The 14,880-nt window shown below is 60.3% G+C and overlaps 1 protein-coding gene across 1 annotated transcript in view; it reads left to right on the forward strand.

Moving 5' to 3' along the window:
* The window catches only part of DIAPH1 (diaphanous related formin 1), a 60,946-nt gene that overhangs the window by 23,125 nt on the left and 22,941 nt on the right, over window positions 1–14,880 (forward strand). The window contains 15 exon segments of the mRNA XM_029052983.2: window positions 3,467–3,493; window positions 4,386–4,541; window positions 5,158–5,259; window positions 6,352–6,482; window positions 6,593–6,679; window positions 7,666–7,729; window positions 8,268–8,407; window positions 8,610–8,718; window positions 9,081–9,191; window positions 9,313–9,431; window positions 9,954–10,070; window positions 11,850–11,965; window positions 12,225–12,289; window positions 13,773–13,952; window positions 14,061–14,765. Of these exon segments, the coding sequence (XP_028908816.1) occupies window positions 3,482–3,493; window positions 4,386–4,541; window positions 5,158–5,259; window positions 6,352–6,482; window positions 6,593–6,679; window positions 7,666–7,729; window positions 8,268–8,407; window positions 8,610–8,718; window positions 9,081–9,191; window positions 9,313–9,431; window positions 9,954–10,070; window positions 11,850–11,965; window positions 12,225–12,289; window positions 13,773–13,952; window positions 14,061–14,765 (2,214 nt within the window). The 5' untranslated portion in view covers window positions 3,467–3,481.

Here is a 14,880-nt window from a genome sequence, read left to right on the forward strand (position 1 = left end):
CGTGCGGAGATGAATCGTGCACGTGCGGGCGTCTCGGCGCTCACCGGGGCTGTCCCGGTGGCAGGCGCTTGTGTGGAAACAGATCAAGCATGTGCAGGAGTCTCGGAGCTCAGTAGAGCTCTCCCGGGGACAGGCACCCGTGTGGAAATGAATCACGCGTGTGCAGGAGCCTTGGAGCCCGCCAGGGCTCTCCTGGGGACAGGTGCACTTGTGGAAAAGAATCATGCCTGTGCCAAAGATTTGGAGCTCCCACGGAGACAGATGCGCGTGGGCAGTAAGTATTTAGAACGCGTGAAGCACTGATATCTGAGCACTGGGAAGACTCCTTGGACGTGTCGTCTGCCATGGTTCCTGTCCTCTGAGGAGCTCTCTATCACAGGAGGGAAGGGCAGACGGCCCCGGGGAGAAATGACAGGCTAAATTCAGCTGACCAGTATCCACAGCGATAACCCCCCCCTGCTCCAGCCTGGACTGCCCCACCCAACTGCCACGGCCTTCCCAGATGCAATGGCGGGCGAGGTCTGAGGCCTCCCCAGGCCTCGAGCGGCGCCCTCGGGCCCCCAGAGCCCCAGGGCTGGGGGACCCCCCCCCCGGTATTCACGGTGACCTTCCGGAGCCGGGCCCCACGGGCCCGTTTTCCTTCCGCCTGAGCCCTCCCGAGACCGGGGGGGGGGGGGGGGGGGGGGCGATTCTGGCTCCGAGTCTACCTCGTCTGCTCTCAAACTGGCCCCTTTCCCCGGGGGACGGTTGGCAACAAGCAGGGTTCCCACGCCGTCCTTGGCTCCTGTGAGCACCGGGGTCTTCAGTCCCTCGAGTTTTCAAGCCGGAGCTGGCTCGGACTCTTACGTGTCCCCCGGCAGAGCCCAGAGCAGAAGCCACAGTGAGTTTTCCTTCTCACTGTGGTCGATTGGCGCGGGGGCCCAGCAGAGATAGTGAGGCGGACGCCCCCCGTCCCCGCAGTTGAAACCCCCCCGGCACGTTTTTCCCGAAGAAAGGTCTTTTTGGGTTTGGGCAGGAAATCCTCCGATGGCCTGGAAGTCATTTGTTGTTTGCCTCTGCCCTCTGCTGGAGCCTCTGGCTTGTGGCTGTCGCTCACCAGCCTGGGGAGGGAGGGAGAGGATTAAAATATTGGACCGACCCTTAATAATAATAATATTGGTATTTGTTAAGCGCTTACTATGTGCAGAGCACTGTTCTGAGCGCTGGGGTAGATAGAGGGTAATCAGGTTGTCCCACGTGAGGCTCACAGTTAATCCCCGTTTTACAGATGAGGGAACTGAGGCCCAGAGAAGTGAAGTGACTCGCCCACAGTCACCCAGCTGACAGGCGGCAGAGCCGGGAGTCGAACTCGTGACCTCTGACTCCGAAGCCCAGGCTCTCTTCCACTGAACCACGCTGACCCTTCCACCCCCCGGCTTCGTGGCGGGGATGATCCGAAAAACAGGCCGCCACCTCATCGGCCGATTCCCTCCCCTCCCGGGAGAAGTCTAGGCAGGAGACTCGGCTGGGCAGAGTAGAGAAGCAGCGTGGCTCGGTGGGAAAAGCCCGGGCTTGGGACATCAGAGGTCAGAAGTTCGAATCCCGGCTCCGCCGCTCGCCGGCTGTGTGACTTTGGGCAAGTCGCTTCACTTCTCTGTGCCTCAGTTCCCTCATCTGTCAAATGGGGATGAAAACTGTGAGCCCCACGTGGGACAGGCTTGTATCCCCCCGGCGCTTAGGACAGTGCTTTGCACCTAGGAAGCGCTTAACAAATACCACCATTAAAGAATTGGATTTGGAGACCCCGAAAGCAGCCCACTTCTCCTCTTGGAGTCAGAGATCCCGTCTTAGGACAGAAGGTTCCCTGAAGCAGAATTTCAGCTTCTCCTTCAAGGGAGGGCAAAGAAGGTCCACGGGGCCGTGGCTGAGATCGGGCCTGTGGCCCAGGGGCAGGACATTCCCTCGAGACCTGGACGACAGGTGTCGGAGCCCCTTATGGCGCGGTCTCCGGGCAGAGCCGCGCTAGAATTTGCGGCCCTCGCCGGATCGGGAAACAGATCGACTGCTGCGGCTCCTCGATGCCCCGAACCGTGCTAAGCCCAAGTTAGAAGCAGCGTGGCTCAGTGGAAAGAGCACGGGCTTTGGAGTCGGAGGTCATGGGTTCGAATGCCGGCTCTGCCACTTGTCAGCTGGGTGACTGTGGGCGAGTCACTTCACTTCTCTGGGCCTCAGTTCCCTCATCTGTAAAATGGGGATGAAGACTGTGAGCCTCACGTGGGACAACCTGATTCCCCTGTGTCTACCCCAGCGCTTAGAACAGTGCTCTGCACATAGTAAGCGCTTAACAAATACCAACATTATTATTAGTTTGTTTCGACGTGTGTTGAGGACTTACTCCGTGCCAAGGACTGCAGCTTGGACAGAGTCCCCGTCTCCCGGGGCCTCACAGTCGAGCTCTGTCTCTTCCCTCCCTGCAAAGCCCAGGCCTCCTGCCCTCCTTCCTTCCCCAGGGGCAACACTCAGAAACCCAGGGCCAGGATCACCTCCGCTAACTATTGTACTCTCCCAGAAGCTTAGTACCGTGCCCGCGTCCCCTAGATTATAAACTTCTGGAGGCCAGGAATCGTGTCTGCTGTCTTGGGCTCGCCTTCATACTTAGGCTGGTGAACTGCTTCAGGTCAGACCAGTGCTCTGCACACAGTGGATTTGTAAGCTCAGCGAGGGCAGGGATTGTATCTACTCATTCTGTCGTGCTCTCCCACAGGCTTAGTTCCGTGCCCGTTAGACTGTAAGCTCCACGAGGGCAGGGATCGTGTCTACTCACTATATTGTACTCGCCGTCTTTTTGCTGGTGAACCACTCCAGTCCATCGCCGTGATCCGCACACTTCAGACGAAGATCTCTGAGGGCAGGGACCACATCTAGCTCTGTTGCTCTCTTCCAAGAGCTTAGCACCGTGCCCGCTAGACTCTAATGGCCTCGAGTTCCGGGATCATTTCTACTTTCGCTTGTATAGTCCCCCAAGAACCGGTTACACAATAAGCGCTCGGTAAATACCGTTGATCGAGTGTTCCCAGCAGAGTGAGCGCTCAGGAAATACTACTGACTGAAGTGGAATGTAGGATGGAGCCGGTCTTTAGAGGCTTCTGGGGAAGGAAAGAAAGGAGGAACCTCCTTAGATGGGTCCAGTTCCTCGGCGAAAGGACCTTCAATCACCCCCCTCCCCGCCCCAGACCAGGATCAGCCTTTCCGAAAAGGCACGGGCCAGTGGGAACGTTGCACGTCGTCGAGTGTGTGGCGTGGAAAAGATGTCTTGTCAGTTTTTCTCTTCTCTCTTCCCATCCCGTTGATGTTTGGGGTATTTCCTGGTGTTTCACTGATCCCTTTTTCTCTCCCTCTCTCTCTTTCTCCCTCTCTCTCGCTCTCTCTCTCTCTGTGTCCCGTTCCCCGTCCCCCTCCCACCCCCAACCCCTTTCCTGCCTTGTAGACACTGAAGCGGCTCATGGCAGACGAGGTAAGCCGATTTTTGTTGTGCACGTGCTCTTTTTTCGCTTGCTCTAACCTCCAGTGTTCCGATGATTGCCATCTGCTGGGCTCCCCAGGGTGCCTTTGGGACTTTCTCCATGGCCCATCTAGACGTGTGCTCTCTCCCTCTCTTTCTTTCTCTTCCCCCTTGGCCGAGTGCTTTGCTAAATGCATGTGCCATCTTCCTGGCTTGGGTGATGCCTATGGAGAGCCCTCCCGCTCCCCCCCCACCTCAGTCCCGACTGATCTGGGGACAAGGGACAGCGAGGGGCCCCCCAGCTGGATCAACGTTTAGCAGCTCGGTGGCGGACTTTGGCAGCTGGGTGCTTCCTGGGGAAGGTTGACTGTGTGGCCCCCCCCGGAACCAGTGGCTGAACTGCCCCTGCAGATTTCCGGGCTCCTTCCGCCGGGGCGGTCCGGGCACCCTGGGCAGGGACAGGGTCACCCGTCTCTCTCGGCGGTGGCGTCCCCTTCCAGGACACCGGCTTGTGGGTCCTCAAGCCAGAGTCCGTTGCGTTCTCGGCTGGCCCGTCGCCTCGGAGAGGGGACGGAGGGCCCTCCGCCTCTCCCTCAGGGTCGCAGAGCTCGGCTTCAGGACGGACAGGCTTTAAGAGCGGGCTTTCCGGCTGTTTTGGAGGGGCTCGGTCCCGGTGGTACCCCACTCTTCTAGGAAAGGCAGGTCATTCCAGATTCCCGCTGTCGAGGGAGGCCCAGGAGGGTTGCCTCTTCGGACACGTCGCCGGGAGATTCCTTGCCCCTGGCGGGCGGCTCAGGCCCCGCAGAATTCTACATCTAGAGCCCCAAGGGGGCGGTTTGCCTCTCCTGGGTTCTGCCGGTTCCATGTGGGTCACACTCCCTCTCCTCCCCTGCTCCTCCCGCAGCTGGAGCGGTTCACAAGCATCAGGATGAAGAAGGAGAAGGAAAAGCCCAACGCGGCCCATCGCAATTCCTCCGCCTACTACGGAGAGGACCCTGCCGCCCAGTCCCTGCAGGACGTATCCGACGAGCAGGTGCTAGGCCTCTTTGAACAGATGCTGGTGAGTTGCAGCCCCTGGAAGGGGCCGGGTCCCGTCACTGCCAGGCCAAAATCCTCCAAGAGTTGAGTCATTAAGGGGGAGTCGGAGACAGGGAGTCCCTGGAGGCCCCGAGGCTCGGGCCAGTGGACCCGTCCTAGTCCTGCTGCCTGCCGGGCTGGCTACAGGTGTGCGTTTCATGTCGGGGGCCCACCTAGGGACCGCCTCGCCCGTTCTGCTGGCAGAGCCCATCTTTGGGGCGAGGCCCCACATTAGGTCTAGGGTGGGTGAGGCTGGAGCCCATTCAGGGATAGTGGAGGCGGAGAAGCGGTCGCCGCTGCAGGGCAGAAACGGGGCGGGATCTGGTGCCCGTGGGCTCGGCACAGCTGTTGCAACTGGCCCTAGCCCCCCATAAGGGACTCACACCCCCAGAGACTACCGCCGTTTTCCATCTCACTGTGGTGATGATGCCCCAGGGAGGGCGGAGACCTCAGGGGACGATCTTTCCTGGGGCTGCTGAATACCCAGGATGGTGCGAGTGGCCAATAGAGGTTAAGAACGGGGAAGCTGTCAGAAACAGGAACAGCCAACGTTGAATGTCTTTTGGTTCTTTTCCCCTGCTTTCCCTCCTCATCCCAAGGTGGATATGAACCTCAACGAAGAGAAGCAGCAACCTCTGAGGGAGAAGGACATCATCATCAAGAGGGAAATGGTGTCCCAGTACCTGCACACCTCTAAGGCGGTGAGGCCTGGGTCGGAGGAGCTGGAGTGATCCCTGAGGCCTCTGGCCCGTACCCATCTCCTCACACTATTACTGATATCAAGTTTCCTCTCTCAAGCTAGCTTCCAAAGGTGTTCTGAAAGAAGTGGAGGAGAGTCTCTCTGCTGTCCGTAAATGAGCCTTCCCAAATTCATTCCCAAGTTGGTGGTGGTGGGTTGTTTTTTTTTTTACAGCCCAAGAGGCCATCCCAACAGGGCAAAATAGCGGGGGGCAGTGGGGAAGCGGGAGACATTACCATTGTCCTGCTTGGATAACAGAACTGTCCCAGTAGACAACTCTTACCAAAGGTACCACTTGCCGGGAGAGAACAAAGGCACCTTTCCTGGAGAGACTGCGGAAACAGCCAGAATTTTCTAGGATGGAGGGGGCAGTGGCAGATGGCGGAGGGGCGGATGAGAGAGTGGGAAAGGGACGGAAAGGAAGAGGCCCAAAAAGGAGGGATTAAGGAGAAAAGGATAAGCATAGAAATAATGGGACTGGAAGAATTAGTAAAAACAGCTTCTTTCAGCTAGAGACGCTTAGTTCCAAAAGTTGCCATTTTGCCCACACCAATCTGTTTCATTCCAGGTGATCAGGCTTTGTGACTGGGTCCCTCCCTGTTCAGATGGCTCTTCTCCCAGCCTTTCCACTCGTGTTTGCCTCCAGAGCACACTGCCACATTCCCCCCATCCCCCGTTATTCCGCTGAGCCAACCCACTTGGCTCAGGAATGTGTGGCTGGCTCCCTATAGTTTCCTACAGAGAACTGTTTTCGTTCCCCAATCAATCGATCGTTTGCTCAACAGATCCCGTTAGTTTGCGGAGAGGGATTTCAGTCTCTCAATCAATTGATCGAGTGATTGATTCCCCCCCCCCCCCATATCTCACGGAGAGGTGTTTAGTCCTCTGGTCGATCGATTTCTCGTGCATCCAGGGCGAGGTACTGAGTCCCCCCTTCCATCGGTTAATGGGCCGGTTCCCTCCAGATGGTCCCCAACAGGTGTGCCGCCTTCCTCTCCCCCGAGTCTGTGCAAGACGCAGCCCGGACCGACCCAGCTTCCTTGTCTCCGCTTAGGGCATGAACCAGAAGGAGAGTTCCAAGTCCGCCATCATGTACATCCAGGAACTCAAGTCCGGCTTGCGGGACGGGCACCTGCTCGGCTGCCTGGAATCCCTGCGCGTGTCCCTCAACAACAACCCCGTCAGGTGAGTGGCCGCCCGTGGGCCCGGAGGGTTGGGGGCGGCGGGGCCTGGCTGGGTGGCGGAGGCCCTGGGGGGAGCTCCCGGGGCCCTCTGACCTTGTGTGTCCCTCCCAGCTGGGTGCAGTCGTTTGGCTCGGAAGGCCTCGCCCTGCTGCTGGATATCCTGAAACGGCTCCACGATGAGAGAGAGGAGATCTCCGGGTGAGAGACACTGGGAGATGGGAGGGAACTCCCGGCCTTCGGGGCAGGTGGTCCGGCGGGGGTCGGGCTTGCCTTCAGGTGGGGAGGAGACCGGGCCCGGTGGGGGTACGGAAGCGGAAGCCCGAGGCCTGATCTCGGAGGGGCCGCCTTAGAACCGTTACCCAGCTAAACCGTACACGTGGAGTCCGCTTGGCCACAGCTGGTCCCCGGTCCCTGCACCCATCTGATCAGGGATTCCCGGCTTTGGAAGACGCAGGGGAAAATAAGTGAGTTTGGGTTAGCCACGTTTAGGTCCTGCGGGCCTGCCTCCAGACCTCCTTTTTTTTATGGTAATTTTTAAGTGCTTACTATGTGCCAGGCACTGTCCTAAGTGCTGCGGTACATAGAGGCTAATCAGGTGGGGCACAGTCCCCGACCCCCCAGTCTTAATCCCCATTTTACAGATGAGGTAACTTGGGCGCGGACTTGCCCAAGGTCACATGGCAGACAGGTAGTAGACCTGGAATTAGAACCCAGGTCCTTCTGACTCCCAGGCCTGTGCTCTCCTAGGTCACACTGCTTCTAAGCACTGGGGTAGATATAATCAGGTCAGACACAATCTGTGTCCCACAAAGGAAGTTACAGTCTAGTGGGAGAAGAGGATCGGCATTGAAATGCCTTTTTACAGATGAAGAAACTGAGGCCCGGTGAAGTGACTTTCCCAAGGTCCCACAGCAGGCACCCGGTCAGACCCGGGATCGGAACCCAGGTTCTCAGACTCCCAGACTCCTCCGGCTAGGCCACACTGGAAGCCGCGGAGAGGCAGGGTTCGTCGAGGGCGTCTCTCAATCCCTTGTCCCTCCTTCTGGCTCTAGGGTCCCGAAGCCGTGCCTCGTGTCCCCAGATTTCCTCCAGCACTTTCGGAGGGTGGGCTCTTGAGTGAGGCGGGACGTGAGGGAGGGGGAAACGAAGGAGACGTTTGACGGCTCGGTTCTCCCTCCACGCAGGAGCTACGACAGCCGCAACAAGCATGAGATCATTCGCTGCTTGAAGGCCTTCATGAACAATACGGTGAGACCCTCTCCGCGTCCCCCCCCCCCCCACCTTTTCCCCATCCGGCCCCAAAAGGGAAACTGAGTCTGGGAGGTCAAACCTGTGCCGCCACCCTGAGCCCGCCGTCCTCGTCACCGCCCTCTGCGAGACTGCTCTCTGTCCGTCCCGTTTTCCCAATTGTGGCCCGTTTTTGACCAGTTTGTCCGATCTTGGACCCCGCTCCCGGCGAACCCTGACCTACTCTCTGGGCTCTTGGCTTTTTCCCCTGCCCTGTGGTGGTGGGTGCAAGACTTCCAGCCGTCCACTCCGTTCTCCCACAGTGCTGACTTTGAAATGCTCTCTCAGCTTGTTCCGCCGTGGCTCCCACCGCCCCGTGTTCCACGACTTTCCTGTCGGAGCCCCCGAGCGCCCTGACTCCGGGGCAACCCAGGCTGTGACGCGGCCGGGCACCCTGGTTTCCTTGGGTCCCGGGCAGGGCAGGGCCCCCTCTGCTCCCTCCAGGCTGGGCTCGGGCTTTCGGTCTCCAGGCCTCACGCTCTTGCTCTCCCCTCGACAGTACGGGATCAAGACCATGCTGGAAAATAACGAAGGGATCCTGCTGCTGGTCCGGGCCATGGACCCGGCCGTCCCCAATATGATGATAGACGCCGCTAAACTGCTGTCGGCCCTGTGCATCCTGCCCGAGCCTGAGGACATGTAGGTAGCCGGGGGCCTCTCCCCAGTCGTCTTGTTCCTCGCTGGCCACCACTCGGTGGTTTGGGAGGTTGTGTGTCCAGGAGTGTGGAGGCAGAGGCAGTCTCTCCCGAGCCCCAGTGCCCGGTTTCCCCTCTCCCTCCCTCTTGCCTCCGTATTTCCCACTGGTCCGGGCCCTGGCTGATTTCCCCCTTCTCCCGGGCAGGAACGAGCGGGTCCTGGGGGCCCTGACCGATCGGGCCGAGATGGATGACATGGAGAGGTTCCAGCCCCTCCTGGAAGGACTGAAGAGCGGCACGTCCATTGCGCTCAAGGTGGGTGCCGAGCTCTCGACGCGGTGTCGGGGAGGGGGCTCCGACGGTTGTCTTCCCCCGGGGTGCAGCAGGTGGTTCCCCTCCAGCAGTTGCTCGAGCTATCTGGGGGGACACATCGGTCCAGAGAAAGCCGAGTTGGGGGGAGCTGGCCACGACTCACTTTACCCTGATGCCAGGAAGATGGTGGACACGGTGGGGAGGCTGCCCTGGCTGCCCAAACAACAGTTTCTGTCGTCTCCCCTGGGAGTGGGTGGGCTGCGCCCTCAGCGGGCGAGGCTCAGGGCCCCGTGGAGGGGGAGGGTGTCTTTTCGGGCTCCCGCGACCGTCAGCAGCGGGGTCACTGCTTCCCTTCTCGGCCTCAGGTGGGCTGCCTGCAGCTGATCAACGCCCTCATCGCTCAAGCAGAAGAACTGGACTTCCGGGTCCACATCCGCAGTGAGCTGATGCGGTTGGGGCTGCAGGACGTCCTCAAGGTAAGGGGTCTCCCTCCTGCGGCAGCCCGCCTCCTTCCCCCTTGATGTCGGAGGCCGGGGGGTGGTCTGCGCCCCCAACCCCTCATGGGCTTTGACCCCTCCACCCTCTGGCCCTGGGCAGGACCTGCGGCTCATGGAGAACGAAGACATGAAAGTGCAGCTCAATGCGTTCGACGAGATCGGGGAGGAGGATTCGTACGATTTGAAGGGCCGCCTGGAAGACATCCGAATGGAGATGGAATATCCTTGCCCTGCGTGGTGGTCGGTGGACAGACCTGGCCCCGGGGAGGCGGGTCCTGCTTGGGCCTCCGCTGGCCCGGCGGCATCTCCGGTACCTCGTGAGCCTTGCTTTGGCCAAGAATTCCAAATGTTCAGGAGTGCGGGGTCCAGCCCCAGAGTTGATTTAGACTTCCCAAAGGTGTGGGAGGCTGTCAACTGGATGACAGGTGGTTGGCAGGAGAGCCTGTGAGAGACGTCAAAGGTTCGGCTCACCCCTGGGCCCAGGGTAATCACCGAGTCAGAGACGGAACAGTTTGGCCACCAGACCCGGCTCCGAAGCTGGGATCCGAAGCCCGAGGACGGTGGCCCGGACCTGGAATGGCCCGTGCAGCCCCGGACCCGTGGTCTACTCCGCGATCCCTTGCTCCTCCTCTCTGCCCGGCCCAGGATCCGGAGAGCATCTCCGGACGGTCCCCGGCTGTGGGGGCCGTGGCGGAGGGGGGAGTGTTTTCCAGACAGAACGTTCCTTAGCTTTGCCCTTACTGATTTCGGTGAAGTCTTCCAGATCCTCCTGAACACCGTGAAGGATTCCAAGGCTGAGCCCCTCTTCCTCTCCATCCTGCAACACCTGCTGCTGGTCCGCAACGACTACGAGGCCAGGTAAAAACAAGGGGCCGTCCGGGGGCGGGCGGGCAGGAGGGTGTGGGGCTCTTTGAACCTACACTCTAAGACCACCTTCATCTCCAAGGTGCTCCCCGGGGAGGAGGAGGAGCAGGAGGAGGAGAAGAGGAGCGGAGCGGACATTCATTAGTTCATTCAGTTCATTCAGTCGTATTGATCGAGCACTTACTGTGGGCAGAGCACTGTACTAAGCGCCAAGAAAGTACAATTCGACAACAGAGACAGTCCCTACCCAACGGGCTCACAGTCTAGAAGGGGGGAGACAGACAACAAAACGAGACGAGTGGACCGGCAGGGACCACCGGATAATAATAATAGTGATGGTATTTAAGTGCTTACTATATGTTCAGCACTGAGCTAAGCACTGGGGTAGATACAAGATAATCAGGCTGGATACAGTCCATGTCCCGCTTGGGACTCCCAGGCTAAGTTGGCGGGAGGAGGTTTTAACCCCACTCTAGATGAGGAGACGGAGGGCACAGAGAAGTGCGATGACTTATCCGAGGTCACCCACCAGGCAGGTGGCAGAGGCCGGATTAGAATCCGGGTCCTCCCACTCCCGGGCCCTTGCCCTTTCCACTAGGCCGTGCTGCTTCTCCTGAGACATGTGTCTCAGCCTGGCTGCCTCCCGGCTTCGGGACGATCTGTCAGGCTGGAACCCGGAGCGGCAGGCAGGAAGAGCCACAGGGCAAACCGGAAAAGTGGCGTAAGATGGCAGCCGGCCTGTGGAGGATCCTGCAGAATGGGCCCCTGTTCTGTCCTCCCTGTCAGTCGGTCATTGGTATTTACTGAGCGCTGACTGAGTGCAGAGCATCTACTAAATTGTCAGGGAAGCAGCGTGGCTCTTCCGCTCCTAATACCGACTCCTCCGTGACTCTGCTGTGTGACCTTAGGCAAGTCACTTTATTTCTCTCTACCTCGGTTACTTCATTTGTCAAATGGGCTTTAAGACTCCGAGCCCAGTGTGGGACAGGAACCGTGTCGTCCGTGTCCCCCCCCCGATTACCTCGTATCAACTCCAGCGCTCAGTACAGTGCTTGACACATGGAGCTTAACAAATACCAGAAGCAGGAGGGCTCAGTGGAAAGAGCCCGGGCTCGGGAGTCAGAGGCCGTGGGTTCGAATTCCGGCTCCGCCGCCCGTCCGCTCTGTGACTGTGGACACACACTTCACTTCTCTGTGCCTCAGTTCCCTCATCTGTCAAAAGGGGATGAAGACTGTGAGCCTCCTATGGGACAACCTGATGACCCTGTATCTCCCCCAGCGCTTAGAACAGTGCTCTGCACATAGTAAGCGCGTAACAAATGCCAACATTATCATTATTATTGTTAAATACCATTATTATATTATCATCAGGAGTTAGTCATCACAGTCCCCGCCCGCAAGGAACTGACAGCCTAGTAGCTGTGCCCACTTCGAGAATCGCCCTCTGGGGTAAGGGAGGCCGTTGCCCCAGCGGGGAGGTGTGGGGGTGGCTAGTGGTGGCCTGCTGGCTCTCAACCACCGGGAAATGGGAACCGGAATCCTGGGGCTTCTGGTGGAAGGAGAGAGCTGGAAGGTCAGGAGGTCTCAGGAGGGCGAGGAGCCTGATCAAGACACTGCCTCCTGCCAGCCCTTCCCAGCCGGAGCCGGACCGGCCAACGTTGGGCACAGCCGCCCCGCGGCTCCCCCCGCCCCCCGCCCCCCGACGTGTCCCTTCTGGGGTTTGGCCACCGTGCCTCTCCTCTGAGCCTTCCCCTCTGACCTTTCCCGCCCCAGGCCCCAGTACTATAAGCTGATTGACGAATGCGTGTCCCAGATCGTCCTGCACAAGAACGGAGCCGATCCCGACTTCAAGTGCCGGCACCTCCAGATGGACATCGAGAGTCTCATAGGTGAGCTCGAGGATGGGAGGGATGCCCTGCCCCCATCTAAACCCTGACTCGCCCCGGCTCCGCCTGAGTCCCTGTAGCAGGAACTGGTCAAGGGGATCGGGAGGACGGGCCTTCCCGGCCCGCCCCCGCCGCCCGAGGCTGGAAGCTCCATCTGTCTGGGCCGAGGGAGAGCAGAGACCCCCCCCCCCGGCCCTCCGGGCGCGTTACGGGGGGTGGCCCCCGGGGCCACAGCGTTGCTCAGTCCTTCTCCTCTTTGCAGATCAAATGATCGATAAGACCAAGGTGGAGAGAATGGAAGCCAAAGCTGTGGAGCTGGAGAAGAAGGTGCGTGGCTTAAGGGAAGGCGGAGGGTCTTCTTGGGCCTGGCTCTTGTCGGCCGCCTCTGCCGCCCCGGTGCCCCTCCACATTTAGGCCCGGGCCCTCGGAAGGAGCCCAGGTCTGGCAGATGGGTTTGCGAAAGTACGGAGCCGCTGGATACCAACCCGCCCCACGGGGTCGTGAAGGCTGGGGATTTCTCCCGCCCCGCAACCCGGCCGCCCCCTGAACCTGCCCTTCGTGGCATTGTCATCAGTGGGGTCTGTGCGGCGCTTTCGGTGGGCCCAGCTTCGGGCCCACCTGGGCTCTCCTCCCTATCTCGTGGACGAGGTGGCCCCTGGCACCCTCCAGCTCTCTGGGGGGGGATGGGAAATGGTCTAATCTCTGGGGGCATCCGGAAGCTAAGGGAAACGGTAGACGTGCCGCCGACAGGGCCAGGGAACCAGGACAGCGAGGGAAAGGAGAAAAAACAAATCGCCACAGGAAAACGAAAAGAGCCGCAAGGTGTCTTCCGTGGCTGCTTCCCCGTTCTTCCTCCCACACTCCGTACACGTGGATTTGGCCGTAGAGGGAAGTGGTAGCGTAGACTGCTTTCTGACTGATGGACCTAGTAGGTCTTTCACCTGAGGTGATCAAGGCTTCTGCTCCCTCTCTACCCCCGAACCTTTCCCTCCCACTCGAGGGCCTCTCGGGCCCTTCAGATAGGTCATAATCACCCCTACTCTCTTGGAGTTGTCTTGGGGCTGGTGAGGTCCTGCAGATAATAATAATAATAATAATGTTGGTATTTGTTAAGCGCTTACTATGTGCAGGGCACTGTTCTAAGCGCTGGGGTCGATACAGGGTAATCGGATTGTCCCACGTGAGGCTCACGGTTAATCCCCATTTTACAGAGGAGGGAACTGAGGCCCAGAGAAGTGAAGTGACTCGCCCACAGTCACACGGCTGACAAGCGGCAGAGCCGGGAATCGAACCCACGACCTCCGACTCCGAAGCCCAGGCTCTTTCCACTGAGCCTCGCTGCTCTGCCTGGCCTGAGTGTGCCCTTGGAGAACCCCCCCCCCCCCCCCCCGCCCCAGTCCAGGACGCAGCTACCAATTTTATCCTCTTCCACACTTTGACACGTTTGAGCTGTCGGAGCCCAGCACCAGACCGAGTCCCGGGTGGAAGGGGAACAGAGATGACGATTCAGACGTGGTCCTTGGGCCAGAGCGGGTGCTCAGCCTAAAGAGCAAGTGGTAGAGAGGGGAGTGGAGAACGTAGACACCCAGGGGAAGAAATAATGAGGTAAAATAAGGCAAAATGGCCTCCCGGAGACAATATCCCAAACAACTGCATTAGCAGGGTGTAACTGGGCCTCACGCCCTGGAGGCCGCAGAGGCCCAGAATCCTGGGTCCCGGTGGACCAGCTTGATGCCGGGAGCCACCGTGGGCACGTCCTCGACCCCTGGCCCTGACCCCCCGCTCCCTCCCCGCCCCCGGGATTCCACAGCTGGACTCAGAGCTGACGGCCCGGCATGAGCTCCAGGTGGAAATGAAAAAGATGGAGAGCGACTTTGAACAGAAGCTCCAGGACCTGCAGGGGGAGAAGGAAACCTCAGATGCCGAGAAGCTGCAAGTCACCAGTGAGAAACAGGGCCTGGAGGCCGAGGTGTTGCAGCTGACCGGGGAGGTAATGGCCGAGGGAACGGTCGGGGGGTGACTGCCCAGTGGCGTCGGGCACCCCTGGGACGTGGGGCTAGGGGGACCCTCACCTCCCCGCCGCCCCTTCCTTCTGCAGGTCGCCAAGCTGTCAAAGGAGTTGGAAGATGCCAAGAGGGAGATGGAGTCTCTCGCCGCTAAAATATCCGCTGTACCTCCTCCGCCTCCCGAGGTCGACATCCCCCCGCCTCCTCCCGCTCCCCCCCTGCCTGGGGGCGTCGCCGTCCCCCCACCTCCTCCCCCCCCTCCCCCCCTGCCTGGGGGCGTCGCCGTCCCCCCACCTCCTCCCCCCCCTCCCCCCTTGCCTGGGGGCGTCGCCGTCCCCCCACCTCCTCCCCCCCCTCCCCCCTTGCCTGGGGGCGTCGCCGTCCCCCCACCTCCTCCCCCTCCCCCCTTGCCTGGGGGAATCACCGTCCCCCCACCTCCTCCCCCTCTTCCCGGAGGTGTTGGCCTTCCTCCCCCTCCCCTACCTGGAGGTGTTGGCCTTCCTCCCCCTCCCCCTCCCCTACCTGGAGGTGTTGGCTGTCCCCCACCCCCTCCACCCCTGCCCGGAGGTGCTGGCATCCCTCCACCCCCTCCATTCCCTGGAGGTCCTGGCATCCCTCCACCCCCTCCATTCCCTGGGGGTCCTGGCATCCCTCCACCTCCCCCTGGAATGGGGCCTCCGCCTCCCCTCCCCCCTGGCTTTGGGGGAGTTCCTGCAGTTCCGGTTCTGCCATATGGACTGGCTCCCAAGAAGCTCTACAAGCCAGAGGTGCAGTTGCGGAGGCCAAACTGGTCCAAGGTGAGGACCCACCCCCCAACCTCCTCCCGCCCATCCCCTGACCCCGGCCTCTGGTCTGAGGGGTTGCCCCAACCTCCTGGCTCTCCTTGGGGAGCGTGCGGCCGCTGGGCCGACG

The sequence above is a fragment of the Ornithorhynchus anatinus genome, chromosome X2 (genome assembly GCF_004115215.2).
Source record: "Ornithorhynchus anatinus isolate Pmale09 chromosome X2, mOrnAna1.pri.v4, whole genome shotgun sequence".
Lineage (NCBI taxonomy): Eukaryota > Metazoa > Chordata > Mammalia > Monotremata > Ornithorhynchidae > Ornithorhynchus > Ornithorhynchus anatinus.